At 42.5% G+C, this 15,275-nt stretch overlaps 1 protein-coding gene across 7 annotated transcripts in view; it reads left to right on the top strand.

The window, feature by feature from the left end:
* The window catches only part of RAPGEF4 (Rap guanine nucleotide exchange factor 4), a 308,486-nt gene that overhangs the window by 266,479 nt on the left and 26,732 nt on the right, over positions 1-15,275 (top strand). For all 7 annotated transcript variants that reach the window (XM_082395391.1, XM_082395390.1, XM_082395389.1 and 4 more), the window contains 6 exons: positions 6,084-6,234; positions 7,968-8,056; positions 8,806-8,836; positions 9,055-9,133; positions 10,289-10,435; positions 12,337-12,434. In XM_082395391.1, the coding sequence (XP_082251517.1) occupies positions 6,084-6,234; positions 7,968-8,056; positions 8,806-8,836; positions 9,055-9,133; positions 10,289-10,435; positions 12,337-12,434 (595 nt within the window). The remainder of the gene's footprint in view (positions 1-6,083; positions 6,235-7,967; positions 8,057-8,805; positions 8,837-9,054; positions 9,134-10,288; positions 10,436-12,336; positions 12,435-15,275) is intronic.

The raw sequence follows: 15,275 nt of genomic DNA, 5'->3' as shown, positions 1-15,275 counted from the left end.
GAATTCCCAAGCACATGCTGCATCAAGGAAGGAGGAGACTTGGTGCTCAGGATGTGGGGATGCTCCACAAAGTCAAGCAGGGTAGTAAAGAGGCCCATAATACAGTAGGAAAAGCAAGAGCTCTGAAGTCAGAAGACCCGTGTTGAAGACCTGCATCTTGAAACCTATATTACTTGGCAATTATCCTTAATCTCTCTGTACCCCATCTATATAATAGGGGTAATTATACCTGCCCTACCCACCTCACCAAGTTTTTGCAAAGATCAAATAAGGCTATGTGTGGGAAACACATTATAAACCTTAAAGCCCTGTGTAAATATTGCCCCCTATAAATAAATGATTGTACCATCATGAGAGGAATATGGCATAAGAAGAGAATGTGCAAAAGCTTTGTCTAGTCAGTGGGCAGATGACCCCCAAAGTTTGTTTTCAGCTTCAAGCAGAGATCTTGTATGCAAAGCAGGGTTTTAAAAAACAACAACATTGAAGAGTATCAGTTTGAATGTTGATAAGTGTTTTATAAATAGCTGCATAATTAGCATGTACTTACTGCAAAAAGTATACATAATATTTTATTCCCTGTTGTAGGCTGTAATGAATCTGCTGCCTCTGCATCCTAGGAGGTTTTCACTTACTTTCCCCATGATAATTTTAATACATGGAACCATTATTAGCTGAATTAAGATTAAGTAAATGAGCAGTAAAAAAAAAATACAGAAAAATTACAGGTGCCTGTGGTGAGTAAGATAATAACTAGGTAAAAATATATGAAATAATTACAGTGTTTGAACGGCAGAGCCGGCATGAGGAAAATGCCTCAGTGGAATATTAAACCTGCTGTTGGCAGGGTAGAAAGACTCTGTGGCCTTCACCTCTTCTGATTCTCAGCCCTAATACCTCACTGAAAACAGATCCAATTTGTCCTCATCCATGTTTATATGATGTCAAAGGGGCTGGTCCAGTTCAATAACGATTTAGTCATTTTGAAAGCCTGTGGTCCTATTGACTAAATACCCAACAACTAAAAGGTTCTGTTTAAAAGATGTACCAGATTTTGGTATTTGTTGTAGACTTAGTCAACCTGGTAACATTGAATATGAACTTATTTAGAATGTATCTATGATCTGCATTTGATATCTCGACAAAATGGAATTTCAGGTAATTTAGATAAAGAGTTTTTAAAGAGCTGTGATATTTTTGGGGAAAAACAGTTTAAAGAATATTCTATTATATGTAGCACTCTAAACAGTGTCTTTGAATAGTTTGAGGTGAACATTTGAGTTGAAAAAAAAAAAAAACATTTTTATCTTTCACGTGCCCAGGCCTTGATTAGGAAATGTAGAGATTCACCTTGAATTTGAGACATGGTTCCTGCAGTTAAGGATTCTCTTTTTGTATTTGTTTTCTTTTTTTATTGAAGTATAGTTAATTTACAATGTTGTGTTAGTTTCAAGTGTACAGCAAAGTGATTCAGTTATAGATATATATGTTCTTTTTCAGATCCTTTTCCATTATAGGTTATTACAAGATACTGAGTATAGTTCCCTGTGCTATACGGTAGGTCCTTGTTGATTATCTGTTTTATATATTGTAGTGTGTATATGTTAATCCCAAACTCCTAATTTATCTCTCCCCCTGCCCCCCCACCATCCCCTGTGGTAGCCATAAGTTTGTTTTCTATGTCTGTGGGTATATTTCTGTTTTGTATATAAGTCCATTTGTATCTTTTTTTTAGATTACACATACAAGTGATATCATATGATATTTGTCTTTCTCTGTCTGACTTACTTCATTTTAATATGATAATCTCTAGGTCCATCTATGTTGCTGAAGGATTCTGATTTAATACTCTTGGATGGTGAAAAGTCGTATTACCATAATGAGAAACCTCAAATTAGGATTTGAATCATCAGTAGTTTAAGAATGTCTGGTCTGGTTAGAAGTGGAGAGCCACTGCTTTCTAAATCAACAGACGTTGGACAAGAGAACTGGTTGAATATATATAGCAGAGAGGGTCTAGTTCAGACATTAGGAATCCTGCTTCGCTGACTCTAAGATGGTCAAGGCTGCAACAATTAACTCTTGGTTTTCTGTATGTGCTTTGTCTTCTTTGAGGGCTTTTGGGGATCAGTTCTACATCTCAGATGGATTTCCCTGTTATCCAACAAACTTCTGGGTCACCTAATTCTGCTGCATAATATATGTTTGGATAAAGAAATAATAATATTAGATAAACACAATAACATAAACAAGTCAACAGAGTACTGGGGTGGGAGGTAAGAGAACTGAGTTCTAGTTGGAAGAATTCCATTGATAAATTCAGAAAAATCACTTCACCTCATTCTACCTGTTCCCTTACCTCTGAAAATGGTGGAGTTGAAGGAGATAAAATCAAAGCTCAGATTCTATGATTCTGTGAATCATCTGAAATCAACTCAGTATATGACTGATGAGTTTGGCCACTTTGACTATTATGGCCTTTTCTTAATTGTGTTAAAAGTAACAATTAAGGGAATAATTCCAGATTCTCATACAGACTTTAAACTAGCACTTTATGAGGTACCAGAATCAGATACCAGAACCATGTTATCTTTCTGTGACTTTTTCCCATGAATTCAAGCAGCCATATTGCTTCTTACCAGAACCCAGCTATCGTGATATCACGAGTCATGACCTTATTCTATACAAGTATTTCCTGATCATATGACAAAATCATTAGATTATTATGTGTTTGATATTCTCTACTAACCTACTCTTGAAACAGACATTAGCTAAGTATGTATTTCAGATGGTGTTCTTCATATGTTAAAAATGTGTGTGGTTTGCATTAATAATCCTTTCTAAACTGTTATTTGTGCTGGAGAAGAGTTAGATTTTTATTCCACATAGGACTTTCTCCATCAAATGGTTCATGCATTATTATTCTAGCTTTAGCCACGGAAAGTAATGGTTTCTGCAACCTTTCTGATGTGTGTGAATTTACAAATACTATATTTGAAATGTTACTCTTGTTAGCTTGCATTTTTGACATGATACTGAGACAAGGGACCTGGTGGGATGTTCTTTATTCTTTGGCTGCTTTCTGAAGGGAATATAGTTTTTTTGTCTTTCCCCTTCTTTTTTGTAGGAGTTAAATAAAATCTAAAAATCACATAAATATTCTAAAAACCTGGGGAGATTGTTATGGGGATAAATAGAAGCCCCAGTACCTCCCCTGTAACCATTTCAGGTAAATCAATTACATGAAGAGTCTTCTCTGTGTTCCCTGAGAATCTGATTCAGCAGCCTGTTGAGGAATGGAATGGTGTGATGCCTTTGGAGGGGCCGAATCCTTGAGCACATGCCTAGATTCAGCTATGAAAATACTATTACTCCCAACTCCACCTTAGTGAATAAACACCTGGAAGGGGAAAGGCGAGACTTTGTGAAACAAATCAGTGCTTTCTTTTGTTTTTTCCAGAGATAAAGATACATAACTTTCATGAGAAAAAAGAGAAAGCCTCTTCCTACTCTCTCTGGATTCAGTCAGTTCTAGCTCCCAGGAGACTGTGGAGCTAGACATGAAGAGTGGCGGGCACTCAGCCCTTGGTTTCGGGACTGGACATGCTGAGTCAGCGCTAGGAAACTAGGAACTTCAGCAAAAATTTCCAAAAGGAAGGAAGAAAGAGAAGGAGGGAGGGAGGGAGGGAGGGAGGAAGGACGGATGAGAGAGGGAGAAAGAGAGAGAGGAGGAGAAATCTCTTTCTTATTAGGAGCTCTGCTTCCCAGATGCAATTACTGGTAATAATTTCATGAACCCAAGCACCAGTGTGTAGTCACTATAGCCACTGTTTGGGCCATAGGGGTGGCCATAAGAGCCCTGCCTGGATTTGTAAGCCCTGCCATTTACTCAGTGAACAACCTTGGGCAGATCTCCTCTCTGACCCTCGGTCTCCTCATCTGTAAATATTTACCCTTCAGGTCTGTGGAGAGCATTACACAATCATGTAAGCACTTGAGTATATTTATTATAAACTGTAAAGCCTGACCCATATTTGAAGTGTTAATCATGTTAATCCTTCCAATCATGTGTTCTTTTATTGTACACAAAAGACAGATTTCCCCAGCAGAAGAGAAGACAAGAAAAATCTGTGTTCTGACCCACAGAGACAATGACAATTTAGTCATCCTACACTAGGGCCCTATAGATTAGCCACAGGTGTGCAGCTGGTGCCTCTGGATCCAACATACAAGCTTGTATTGCTTCCTTGAGTCCAAGTCGGGATAACCTGGAAAGTTAGAATTATATACACTTACTATCAACTAGATATTTCAAACCATTTCAGCCTCATACAAGTAGGAAAGAATCTCTCTCTCTCTCACTTTCTTACGGGCTTATGAGTGAACCAGTACATATTTTTCAATCAGTCAAGAATTACTCACTTGGTACCCACCATGTGCCTGACTATGCTCCTAGGTACCCTAAAAAATAGTCTTAAAATGTAGTGCCCAGCATTGCAATTCTTTGGAAAGAAAAACTGAGTTATGTGTGCATACAAGCAAGAGACCAAAGGGTTAATCAGAAAAAAAATAATTTTCACAGAAAGTGATCTTTCTTCCCTTTTTTATTATAAGCTCAAAGAGAATTGTAGCAATACAGGTTGAGCAATTTTCTTTTTTATGAATCCCGTGCTCAATTGATGAAAGCCATTTTGTAACCCATTTACATGCAGTAAACGTTTGCTTTAAAGTTCTGTCATTTACCTTGATCATGATTACTTATAGTCCCTTTAGAAAAGGCCCTTGACTGGTTTAGCTCCCAAGCATAGCACTGCCACAAGACAGTTTTCTACAGTGCCTTTTAAGTCATGGTCGTAAGCTAAGACATGCCCAGTCTTGTAGCCAGGTATGAGGCACGGGGATATTGTATAATGCAGAATAAACTAGTTGGAATTAGGAGTCTTGGATTTCAAACCAGCTCTACAATCTCACTATGTAATCTTGGCCATTTACACTCCTTTACTGTCAGCTTGCTCACTTGTAGAAAGAATGATGTTTTCATCACAAGACTATAAAGTAGGGCTTAACTGAGGTACTCTCTGTGCAAGTTACAGTGTAAGTTATAAAAAGGAAATTGTTTTATGAACGAATTGTCTATAATATGTACTATAAATCACTGAAAAAGGAACAGTATGTCTAATCTAAAATTTTTCTTGATCACATACTATATTTTCCCTACTGTAATCCACAGAAGAATGTAAACTGAGAGCAGGGACCTTCACCAGACACATATAGTAGACACTCAATCAGGTATCTGTTGTATTAATGGATAAAATTTCTATGTAAATGTCACTGTGCTAGGCATGGTACAGAATACAAGAAAAATAATGTATTACCCCAAGCCTCAAGGAATCTATAGTTAAGATGACTAACCACTGATGCACAAAAAGCCAATAAGAGTTAAGTTATGGTTCTGAACAAGAGAAAAAAGGATGGTATAAAAACTGTGTCTAAAAAACAAACAAACAAAAAAAATTGTGTCCGAGTCCCTCACCGGAAGACAGATACAGCAGGAACCTTTCCTTGTCCTAACCCTGGGTGAGTTTATCTACCTCAGCCTCACTTCCTTCCCATGTGCTTTTTGTGTCAGTCACGGTTCCAGCAGGACTAGATGCCCACTCGTAAGTGTTTAACTGTAGTGCATATAATGAAGGATTGTAGAGATGTGTCCAGAATTGTGGGAGCCAACAAGAGGTGGCAAGGTGCAACAGCAGGAAGCATTACCACCCCTAGAGGTGAAGGCGGGGCAGCAGGCAGGCAGGGAATGTGATGAGAGCCGGAGCTAGGCGCAACAAGAATCCTTGTCAACACGCAAGTCCAAGTGGAGCCATGCAAGTCTAATTCTTTGGGCAACGATCAAGGCAAAGTCATCTGGGTTTGTATGCATGTGGTCCAGAACCCATATGCAGGTGAGGGTTTTCTTGAGGGCCTAAGGAAGGTATTCCAGTAGTCCAGAAGGCAGGCTTTCTGAAGCTGGGATCTGTCACCCTGTCTTTGCAAGTAGCACAGTGAATGGCTAAATATCTTCCTTGACTCCTTGGCACTTACCACGCACAGCCTTCACAAGGTACAGAACAAGAGAAAATGGATTATGCCCTCAACAATAAGAGGCGAGTCATCCGCCTGGTTTTGCAGTGGGCCGCCGTGTATGGAGACGTCCTGCAAGAGGACGATGTGGCAGTGGCTTTCCTGGAGGTACGTGGGGGTCATCCCTGCCAAGAATGCACCTTTGTCCTACAATGCAGGGACTTCCCGTAGGCGTGGCAGCTTCCCTGGAGAGACTGTAATTGCAAATTCTAGATTCTGTTAACACGTTCCTTCATCAGAAAGGTACTATAAGGAAAGTAAAGAAAAGCATCATCCATTGTCCTGCCACTCTAATTCAATAACTGGAAGTAGCATTCTAATGTATTTTCATTTGGTTGTTTTCTTTGTTATATTTTCCGTAGTCGTAATCACATAGTACCCATCATTTTACAGGCTGCTTTTTCCACTTGATGTAAGGATTTTTCCATGTCAGTAGAGTCTTTCTAATAACAATTTCTAATGGCCTTGCCACAGATATATTTATTTGTTCCCATATTATTGAATATTTACATCATTTCCTTTTTTACCTTCCTAGAATAACAGCGTAGTGAACACTTTTGTGCCAATAGGTCTGTCCTTGGTTATATTCCTAGAAGTGGGATTACTAGATCAAATGGTGGATATTTTTGAGTAGAGTGAAGCAGAAAACTTTACTGAGGAATTCCTGGGGCCAAGAGGTAGTTCTGAAGGGACGTGATTTACTTTGTAAACACTGCTTTAAGCTGAGCTTCCCTTTTCCTTCCCATGGCTCCACCCAAGTGACAGCATTGACCTGGGCATTTAATCCTTGATGACTCATTCTGTCCTCCACATCTGAGATGGGGACCTTACTTCTGTGCAGGCAAAAGGCAATGTGGCTTCTGTTTCAAACTTTATCAGTCTGTCTGTTCAAGAATGAATTATCCAAAAGAAACGTCCCCACTCTCTCCTTTTTACTCATGTCATTTGGCAGGCAGAGAAGCGAGGCTGGGAGGAAAGGTGGACGATGAGAGTCCCTCACGGCTGTGGGATAAAGGATTTTGAAAATGTAGAGGAATAATAGTAGCTTGGGTCATTGGGTCATGGCCTCTACCCATTGCATCGAGTAAAGGACCACTTTGCAGATGAGCCAAAGTGGTGTGAAGCTGCCACCGCCACAGCTCTCAGCTCCTGCTGGGGAGGCCACTGCTCCTGCACAAAGCAGGGCGCGGCTGCTGGGCTCAGTGGGCGGGACCGTTCCCAGGACGTCAGTGAAGAGTCCTGAGTTGGTGACATAAACTCAGCAGAATTTCAGTTCAGTGCTGAAAACCACGACTGTACTTTCACCACCAACAGTTAACCACGACTAGTGGTAAATACTAAAAAACAAATACTACAATAATAGTCAAAATAAATACTAAAATTTCCCTGAAAAAACACTGAGGTGAAAACAGTGTTCTTAAAGGATAGACTATAAAATAACCCATTCCAGAACATTGCATTGCATTGCCTTTTGTATAACTATCATATAAACAATTCATTTGCAATTCAATTTTTTTTAATTTTTTTATTGTGGTAGAATATATCAAACATAAAATTTGCTGTTTTAATCCTTCTTAAGCATACAATTCAGTGGCATTAATTCCATTCGCAGTGTAACGCAAGCATCACCACCATCGGTGTCCAAAATTTTTTCTCACTTGTAATTTTGAATGTAGGCATGCTGTAACGTTTTCTTTTCCTTTTTCGTCCCCAGTCCGTGAAACCATGGTCTGGAGATGCTAGCGAGGCAGATGACATAGGGACACGTCTTTGTTGCTCTTTACAGAATTACGTACCTTTTGCAGTTCTTGTTAAAAGCCTGTGACCTTTGCCAATTACAGGAGTTTTATGTGTCTGTATCAGATGATGCCCGGATGATTGCTGCCCTCAAGGAGCAACTGCCCGAGTTGGAGAAGATTGTCAAGCAAATGTAAGGAAGGGCTTGGCTTTGGGGGTGTGCTTTCATCAAGTAAGTGCCTGCTGCCTCTGAATCACATCATCTTCCAGGAGGTCCTTTGCCCCCCCTCCCAAAAGGTGAAAGATGCTTTGTCAACAACCACACACTGTTCTGATTTGAGCAATCTGAGCATCGGGTGAGGAGGCGCAGTCAGGCCGGATGAACAAAAGGACAGAGATTCCGCTTAGCTGCCTTCTGTGCCGGATGGCTGCCAAGAGGGACCCTGGGGAGCCAGAGATCCTCTCTGAGTGTCTAACTCAATAAACTCGGGTCCCTTTGGTTCAAGGCAGTGAATCCAGTAATAAAGTGGTCAGTGGCATCTAAAGAAAGTCTGAGGAGAATTACTTATATGGTAAATTCACTTTTTGCTGCCAATGCTGTTGGTGGTGAACATTTGTGTCCTCTCAGTGGCAACACAGGTTTTCACATGCTATTCTTTGAGCCGTTGATTAAATACTGGCTACTAAGTAGACTTTGAGATCAAGAAATTCTGGCTTTTAACATCAGTTCGACCAGGGATCTGTCTGTGACAAGAGCTGATCTCTTAGCTGTCTCCTCTGGGCCTTGGCCTCTCAGTATTAAAATAAGGAGGCTCGTATTGCCTCCTGAAGGGATGCTGTGATTTCATTTTCTAATGTAAGATTAAAGTTATATACAAATGGAGCAATTTAAAATAATAGTACCAACAGTATTAAATAATGTGCTTTCTCTATTTCTCGTAGTTCAGAAGATGCAAAGGCCCCACAAAAGAAGGTAAGTGGCAACGGATTAGGATTCTCTAACTGTGCCCTGTGGAATGACAGTTCTCCAGAAATATAATATTGCAATATATGACAGTGATATCTTGGTAAATACAAAATATGTTTTCTTTATTTCTCGACTCTGCTTCTCAGATGTGTGTCCTCTGAGTTGCAAATGTGCATTTGTCATTCATTCCGTATGACAGTTGCTGCTGTTATTATTTTTTACAGCACAAAGTTCTTTTGCAGCAGTTCAACACAGGCGATGAGAGAGCCCAGAAGCGCCAACCTATCCGTGGCTCTGATGAAGGTGAGAATGTCTTCCAACTTGTGCAGATCATTTAAAGTCAGAATAAAATCCTCCCCCTGGGAATCACCCCTTGAGCCCACAGAATAGCTTTTCTTGGCTGTCCCTGTGTACTCCAAATGGTTTGCTTGGAGGTGCCCGTTTGCATTCCAATTATTTATGTTCTTGAACTCTGTGCCTGGAGCTGAGGTGCTTGTTCACACTCCCCTGATTCTACCTCTCCCCCGCTGCTACCTTTCCTTGAAGGAGAGAAAGATTATCTCAGGCACCCGTTGTCAACGTGGCGGGAGGGTGGCTGGCGCTTTGTGGACGCCTGGCCGAGGCGGAGCACCAGGGGCACCTGCAGAGCGGGGCTCCCACCCAGGGAGAGCAGTCTGGCCCTGAGCAGCACCTCGTTACAGCCATCAGGGAGGCACAGATGCCGGCTGCTATTGTTTGCTCGGTTAAGATCTCTCCAAAGAATCACAACCAAAATAAGATGAATGATCATGATAAGATCTTCCTCTTAAGCCACAGATGACTCTTGCAATTTAGTGGTGCCCCAAACTCCAGAATTACAGGAGCCGGAATTGCCTCCAAGATCTATGTGTTCAGAGCTGAGTGTCTGGGTCAAGTGGGTCTGCTGAGCTGAGTGCCACCCGTGCCACCTGGCCTGGCCTCCGAGTACACAAACCAGGGAACAAGTGAGCAGCAATGTCAGCAAATGTTCACGGCCCCAGGCGGAAGCACTCCTGTTTGCAGAGGTGTTAATGTTGGCTCCCCGCCACTGCACCGGGCAGCAGGAATCCAGTAATCTGCCTACAACACGGCACTCCCGGTATTGTGAAAAAGACAGGCTCACAGACAAAGGCAGACCCAGAAAACTGGCCTAAACATGCTTCTCGTTGTTCCGCATGACCTATGTGTGGGTTTTTCACAAATATCTGTTGTGGTTTTTGTAACTGGAGCTGGCAGTCATGGACTTTTCTTAGACCGATGCTAAGGTAAGAAGTTTTAGAAGGGGGCAGGCGTAGGCATAAATGAGTACAAATAAATACAAATCTTAAGAATGGCAAGATGATGCAAATTTCGGAGGATGTCTAAACATTTTGCACAGCTTTTTGTTTTTGCAAGAACTCACAAGACCAATTTATCTTACTGTTGCTGCCTTCCCAATAGTTCTGTTTAAAGTCTATTGCATGGACCACACCTACACAACCATCCGGGTGCCAGTGGCTGCGTCGGTGAAGGAAGTCCTCAGCGCAGTTGCCGACAAACTAGGCTCTGGGGAAGGCCTCATCATCATCAAGATGAGTTCCGGAGGAGGTAACAGCCTTCTGCAAAGCAGAATATCCCATCCAAACAGAACCCTGCCAGAAGTTAGCGAGGCCCTTCCAAGCTGATCCAAAGGGACAAATTGGTGCTGTGTATGCTCCCCAAAATAACAGACATAAAGTGGTTAGAGGCGGGCTGGGCTAGTGTCTAATATCCCCTATCCTGTAGGTACCCACTCTGAAGCAGAAAAGGGTGAAATGCTCTATCCAAGGCAGTTGGAACTGAGGTCCCTGGTGTGGATGTCAGCCTGGAGTTCTTTCCCTATAAACCCTAAACAAAAAAGCTTAAGGCTGTAATAACATATAATGGAAAAGAACTGAAAAAGAATTTATATATGTAAATATCTGTGTCTATATGTATATATTACTGAATCACTTTGCTGTATACCTGAAATAACACAACACTGTAAATCAACCATACTTCAATTAAAAAAAAAAAAAGCTTAAGACCTTGGAGCTCTGAGAAATGTGGGCCCTAAGAGGGCACCTGGCTTTTCTAGCTAAAGGCCGTAGGTTTTCACAAGTCTGAAGTTGGACGTGGCCATAGGCTGGTTCTTTTCAGCTGATGATGGTTTTCCTCCTTTCCCAGTAAAGAGGGCAGGAACTCAGCCCGTCACACAAAACGAGAAGTATTTTCCCCCGCAGGATTACTAGACTGCTCTATGCTTTCCTGAAATGTCGTTTATTCATTCTTCATATAGTTACTGGCCACTTGGTGTGGCTGTGAGAGGAGAGGGGGTGTTGGACACAGCCTGGGCCTCCAGGTTGCTCACAGGCTGGTGAGGAGGGAGACAATAAATAAATAATTAGAGTCCATGCCGGCAAGAGTTTTGGAAGGGTCTGCACGCATTGCAGTGAGAGCCTGGAGGAGAGAGCCGTCAGGCTAGCTTGTCCAGTATGATTTGATAGTTATTGCAAGATCCTTCAGGATCGGGTGGAGCCATCCCTGCCGTGTTTGAAGATAAATGATTCCACTGATGTAGGATTTTTAAACGCATCTTGGATTCCCAAGATATCCCCTTCCATTTCTGTTCCCGGCACACACGACCCAGGACGTCTGTCTGCCGTGATGATCCCTCCGGCGCACTCTCGCCATAGCTATCCCAGGTGCCTCCTTCACTTCCTTCAGGTTTCCCCCCAAGTGTCATTGTCTCATGGAGGCCCCCTCCTTCCTTTCTCCAGTTCCCTTTCTAAAATTCCCCCTTATACATACTTCCTAGCCTCCTTCCCTGCTGTACTGTTTTCTCCTTCTCACTGCTTACTCTCTGGTACATTGTCACTATCTGCATCCCTCACTATGATATAAGCTCTTTCTGGACTGTTTTGGGGTTTTTTTCCTGTACTGTTCCCTTCTGTATCCTCAGTGCCTAGAGCAGTGTCCAGCACACAGTAAATGCTAAATAAATATTTATTGTATGAATTATTTTTTAAAGATAGAAGACTTAATCTAATAATGCAGTTGCCTCCAAATTAGGGAATGAGTGATAAAACGGTAATAAATTTTACATCTAAAGTCATGTGGGATCTCAGAAACCCCCTAAGTTTTCTAAAAGTTATCTTGTCATCTCCAGAGTGCTGGGCGTTATTACCATCTGGAAGCGTAACTTGTTTTTTAAATAGCAGGTGCGGTTTTTGTATGCAGAACTGGGTGAATTGACCCTCGGGTATTTCCAGTCCTGTTTTGGGGTCATTTCTGACGGCATCCTGAGTGTCGTGTGCCTGCATGAACGCTGTGTCTTTTTTATTCAGTGGGCTCCTTCAGTACTGTATTTTATGCAGTCACTCTGCGTGTTCTGGTAATTCACCAAGCTGGCAATTTGTTGGTGTGATTAGGGCAGTGCAGCAAATCTCAGGTGCATTTAATAGGCAATCTCTTGCTTTTTATGTTCACAGAAAAGGTGGTGCTCAAACCTAATGATGTTTCAGTATTTACGACGCTCACTATTAATGGACGCCTGTTTGCTTGCCCGCGAGAGAAATTCGATTCACTGGTAGGTGTGGATGGCCACCTCAGGGCAGCGTCTGCAATCAGAAAAACTTGTCTGGAGCTTAATTTTGCAGTCACGTTGAACCTAGTTGCTAAAAAATCTTGAATGCTACTTGTCTTTTTCTTTTCTGCAGTCTATTAGGTAAGCCTCAGGTGTTCATTTGAGATGCTCTGAGCTTTAGATTTTCCTTTGTGGAAATTCGCCAAGTTAACACCACTGTTGGGGCATGATTCAGCTTTCAGAACTCTTTGTAGTAATTCACGTCCTTGAAATGTCCCCGATTTAAATATTACTATTAAGAATCTGAATACTTAGAGACCAGGATAGAAATAATGTTTTAAGACAAGATGTTGCAATTTATCCTACCCCTTAGGGGGATGTAGAAATGCATTATGGCAGAACCACTCTCCGGTCCAGGGAAAACGCTGTTCCCTGAAAGGGCTCTCTCCATCTTGTGTAGGAAATCTCAGAGGCCAGCCGTCTTTCCTAAGTCTCCAAAACAGTGTTCGTGGCCCCACCCAGCTCTCTGTGAGTAAAGGCTTAATCGGCCCTTGCTAATAAGTGACTGGCCCTCTCTCCTTTTTGCAGCTGGTAGGGTTCATTTCTATTTCTCCTGTAACAGGCGTAGAAGTGAGCAGCTACTAGAGTATCTCAGAGAGCCCGTGGGGCCAGTTCAGGGGATAGAGGACTAGTTTTTTCCATCTTTAGGTACACCAGGCTTCTTTACCAAGAAAAGTGCAACACGGGCGCTATAGGGAAACTGCATTGCGTTTTAGGGGGAAAACTTAACTACACAAATGACGCATGAATACGTTCAATTTAAGCAGATCAGACATTGTAGGTAACTCAAGATTCCCCTCCTTGGACTTTTTAGGGCTTGTTTAGCCTCATCATGATTCTGACCTTCTCGTTTGGGGAGAGCTATTTTGTGCGCTGTCTCACAGTTGAGCAGATTTCGCAACATCTTGAATTCACCTGGAGGGGAGCTTCACAGAAGGGGCGTGAGCTCTCCGGCTCCCGCCTCAGCCGTCCGGCCCGTGAGCACCCCTGCCTCACTCAGCCACCAGCGCCGTGTGATCTGAGTCTGCTCACCGTCCTTTTCATATATTTTTCATCATCTACATTCATGGCTTTCTGAAAAATAAATATTTCCCGGTATTGAGGGATTGGGGGGGTGGGCGGGAAATGGCGTGGATGAGTTACACTGCTCTCTTCTGGAAGCGAAAGCCATCAAAAGCCAGTTCAGCCGGAGCCCTGCCAAAGGTGCCACGTGATGTGTTTGCCACACAGCGCTCGGGCCTCTCTTGCCAGCTGGTTCTTGGCCGCAGTGTCCGATGATGCGGTGTAGAGATGGAGAGTGTGGACCATCTCCAGCTCCCTGTGGGGCAGATACTAACTTTCTAAGCCTCTGTTTATTTGCACACAACCCTGCAGGCTTACAAGTTCTTAGTCCTTGCTAGTCTTCCATTTTAAGGCCGGAGTAATTGCAAGGAGTTTACTTTGCAGCAAGTACCCAGACGTGAACTTGCTTAACTTCTTCCCTGTCGGTGCTCTGCCATTCACTGGGCTGCCAGCTATGCTGTTGTTTCTAAGGAGTGGTCGAGCTGCCCCTCTGCCTCACAAAACTGTAGGCACGGAGCTCCTTTTCTGGCTTTCTAAAGATTTCTTTGAGGACAGTCCATCTAGGAAGAGTCGTATACAGGATGCCCCTGCAGTACAGAATGTTGGCCAAACCTTTGATCCATCAACACGTACTTATGAAGAGCTAGCTTCCGTGTGACACTAAACCAGTGTCCCAGAGCCTCTGCCCTTAAGACAATTATGGTCAGATTGGGAGATGAAACTAACACAGACAGCCTGGAACAGAACAATTGTAGTGCTGAAGTGTTGTCTAGAATTCGTAGAGTGCCAGTAATTTATCCCAGTTGGTTAAGGGCTTGGATTCTAGAGCTTTACTTTCTTGACATTTTAAACATAAATGTCAGTATAGAGCAACTTACAATAAAACCCCATTGCACTGTAATTTCGTTCTAAATACTTTTATCCATTCACTAGCTCCTTAGGTTTTTATTTAGGGCCTATACTCTATTATTCCAGGCGGATGATTCTGGCTCTAGGATGGTCTTGAAGATGAATCCATCATGGTCCTTGTGCCTCAGGGAGCTCACAGTATAGTGTGGGACACCAGAGTGTAATGAGTATCCAATGTGACAAGTGCCATTGCAGAGCTAGGCACAGAGGTGTGGGAGCATGAGGAAAGAGGATGCCGAGGTGGCAGCTTGCTTTAGCCATCTCTTTGTCACTGACAATCAGCACATCCTTTTAATGTCTTAGTTTCCTCATCTGGACAATGGGAGGGTAACAGTGCTATTCTCCCAATCACCACCATCCAGGCTTAACAGAGAAATCAGCTCTCAAAAAGAGCAGAGAGAGAGAATCAGTATATAGGAGTTCTTTGCCTCTGTGTGGGCACTTTTCAGATCTGTCTGTGTAATGCAGACCCTACATAGGCTCTGCTACACTTCATCTGTAAGGAAATTTCCACAGGGATATCTATAAGAAAATGGTCCAAGGAATTGCTTCCTATGGGGCCAGCATGTTAATTCCCCACTTCAGTTAGAGGAGCCCTCCGTGCTGCTCAGATTGCCTCTCTGGTGGTTCATGGAGGGAAGGGGTCGGCCTGCCCTTTGCTTGGTGAGCCCTGTTCACTCAGAGAAAGTAGAGATTCAACAGGGGTTTCTGTTTTTCTCTCAAAAGGGATTCAGGATGATATACCAGCCTCCATGACTAAAAGAATTTAATGGCATCTTCCCTGTATTTGTTGGGTTAATTTATCCCCTCTGT

The sequence above is a fragment of the Balaenoptera borealis genome, assembly GCF_965194805.1.
Source record: "Balaenoptera borealis genome assembly, chromosome: 6".
Taxonomy (NCBI): Eukaryota; Metazoa; Chordata; class Mammalia; order Artiodactyla; family Balaenopteridae; genus Balaenoptera; species Balaenoptera borealis.
This window is presented reverse-complemented; position numbering and strand designations above follow the sequence as displayed.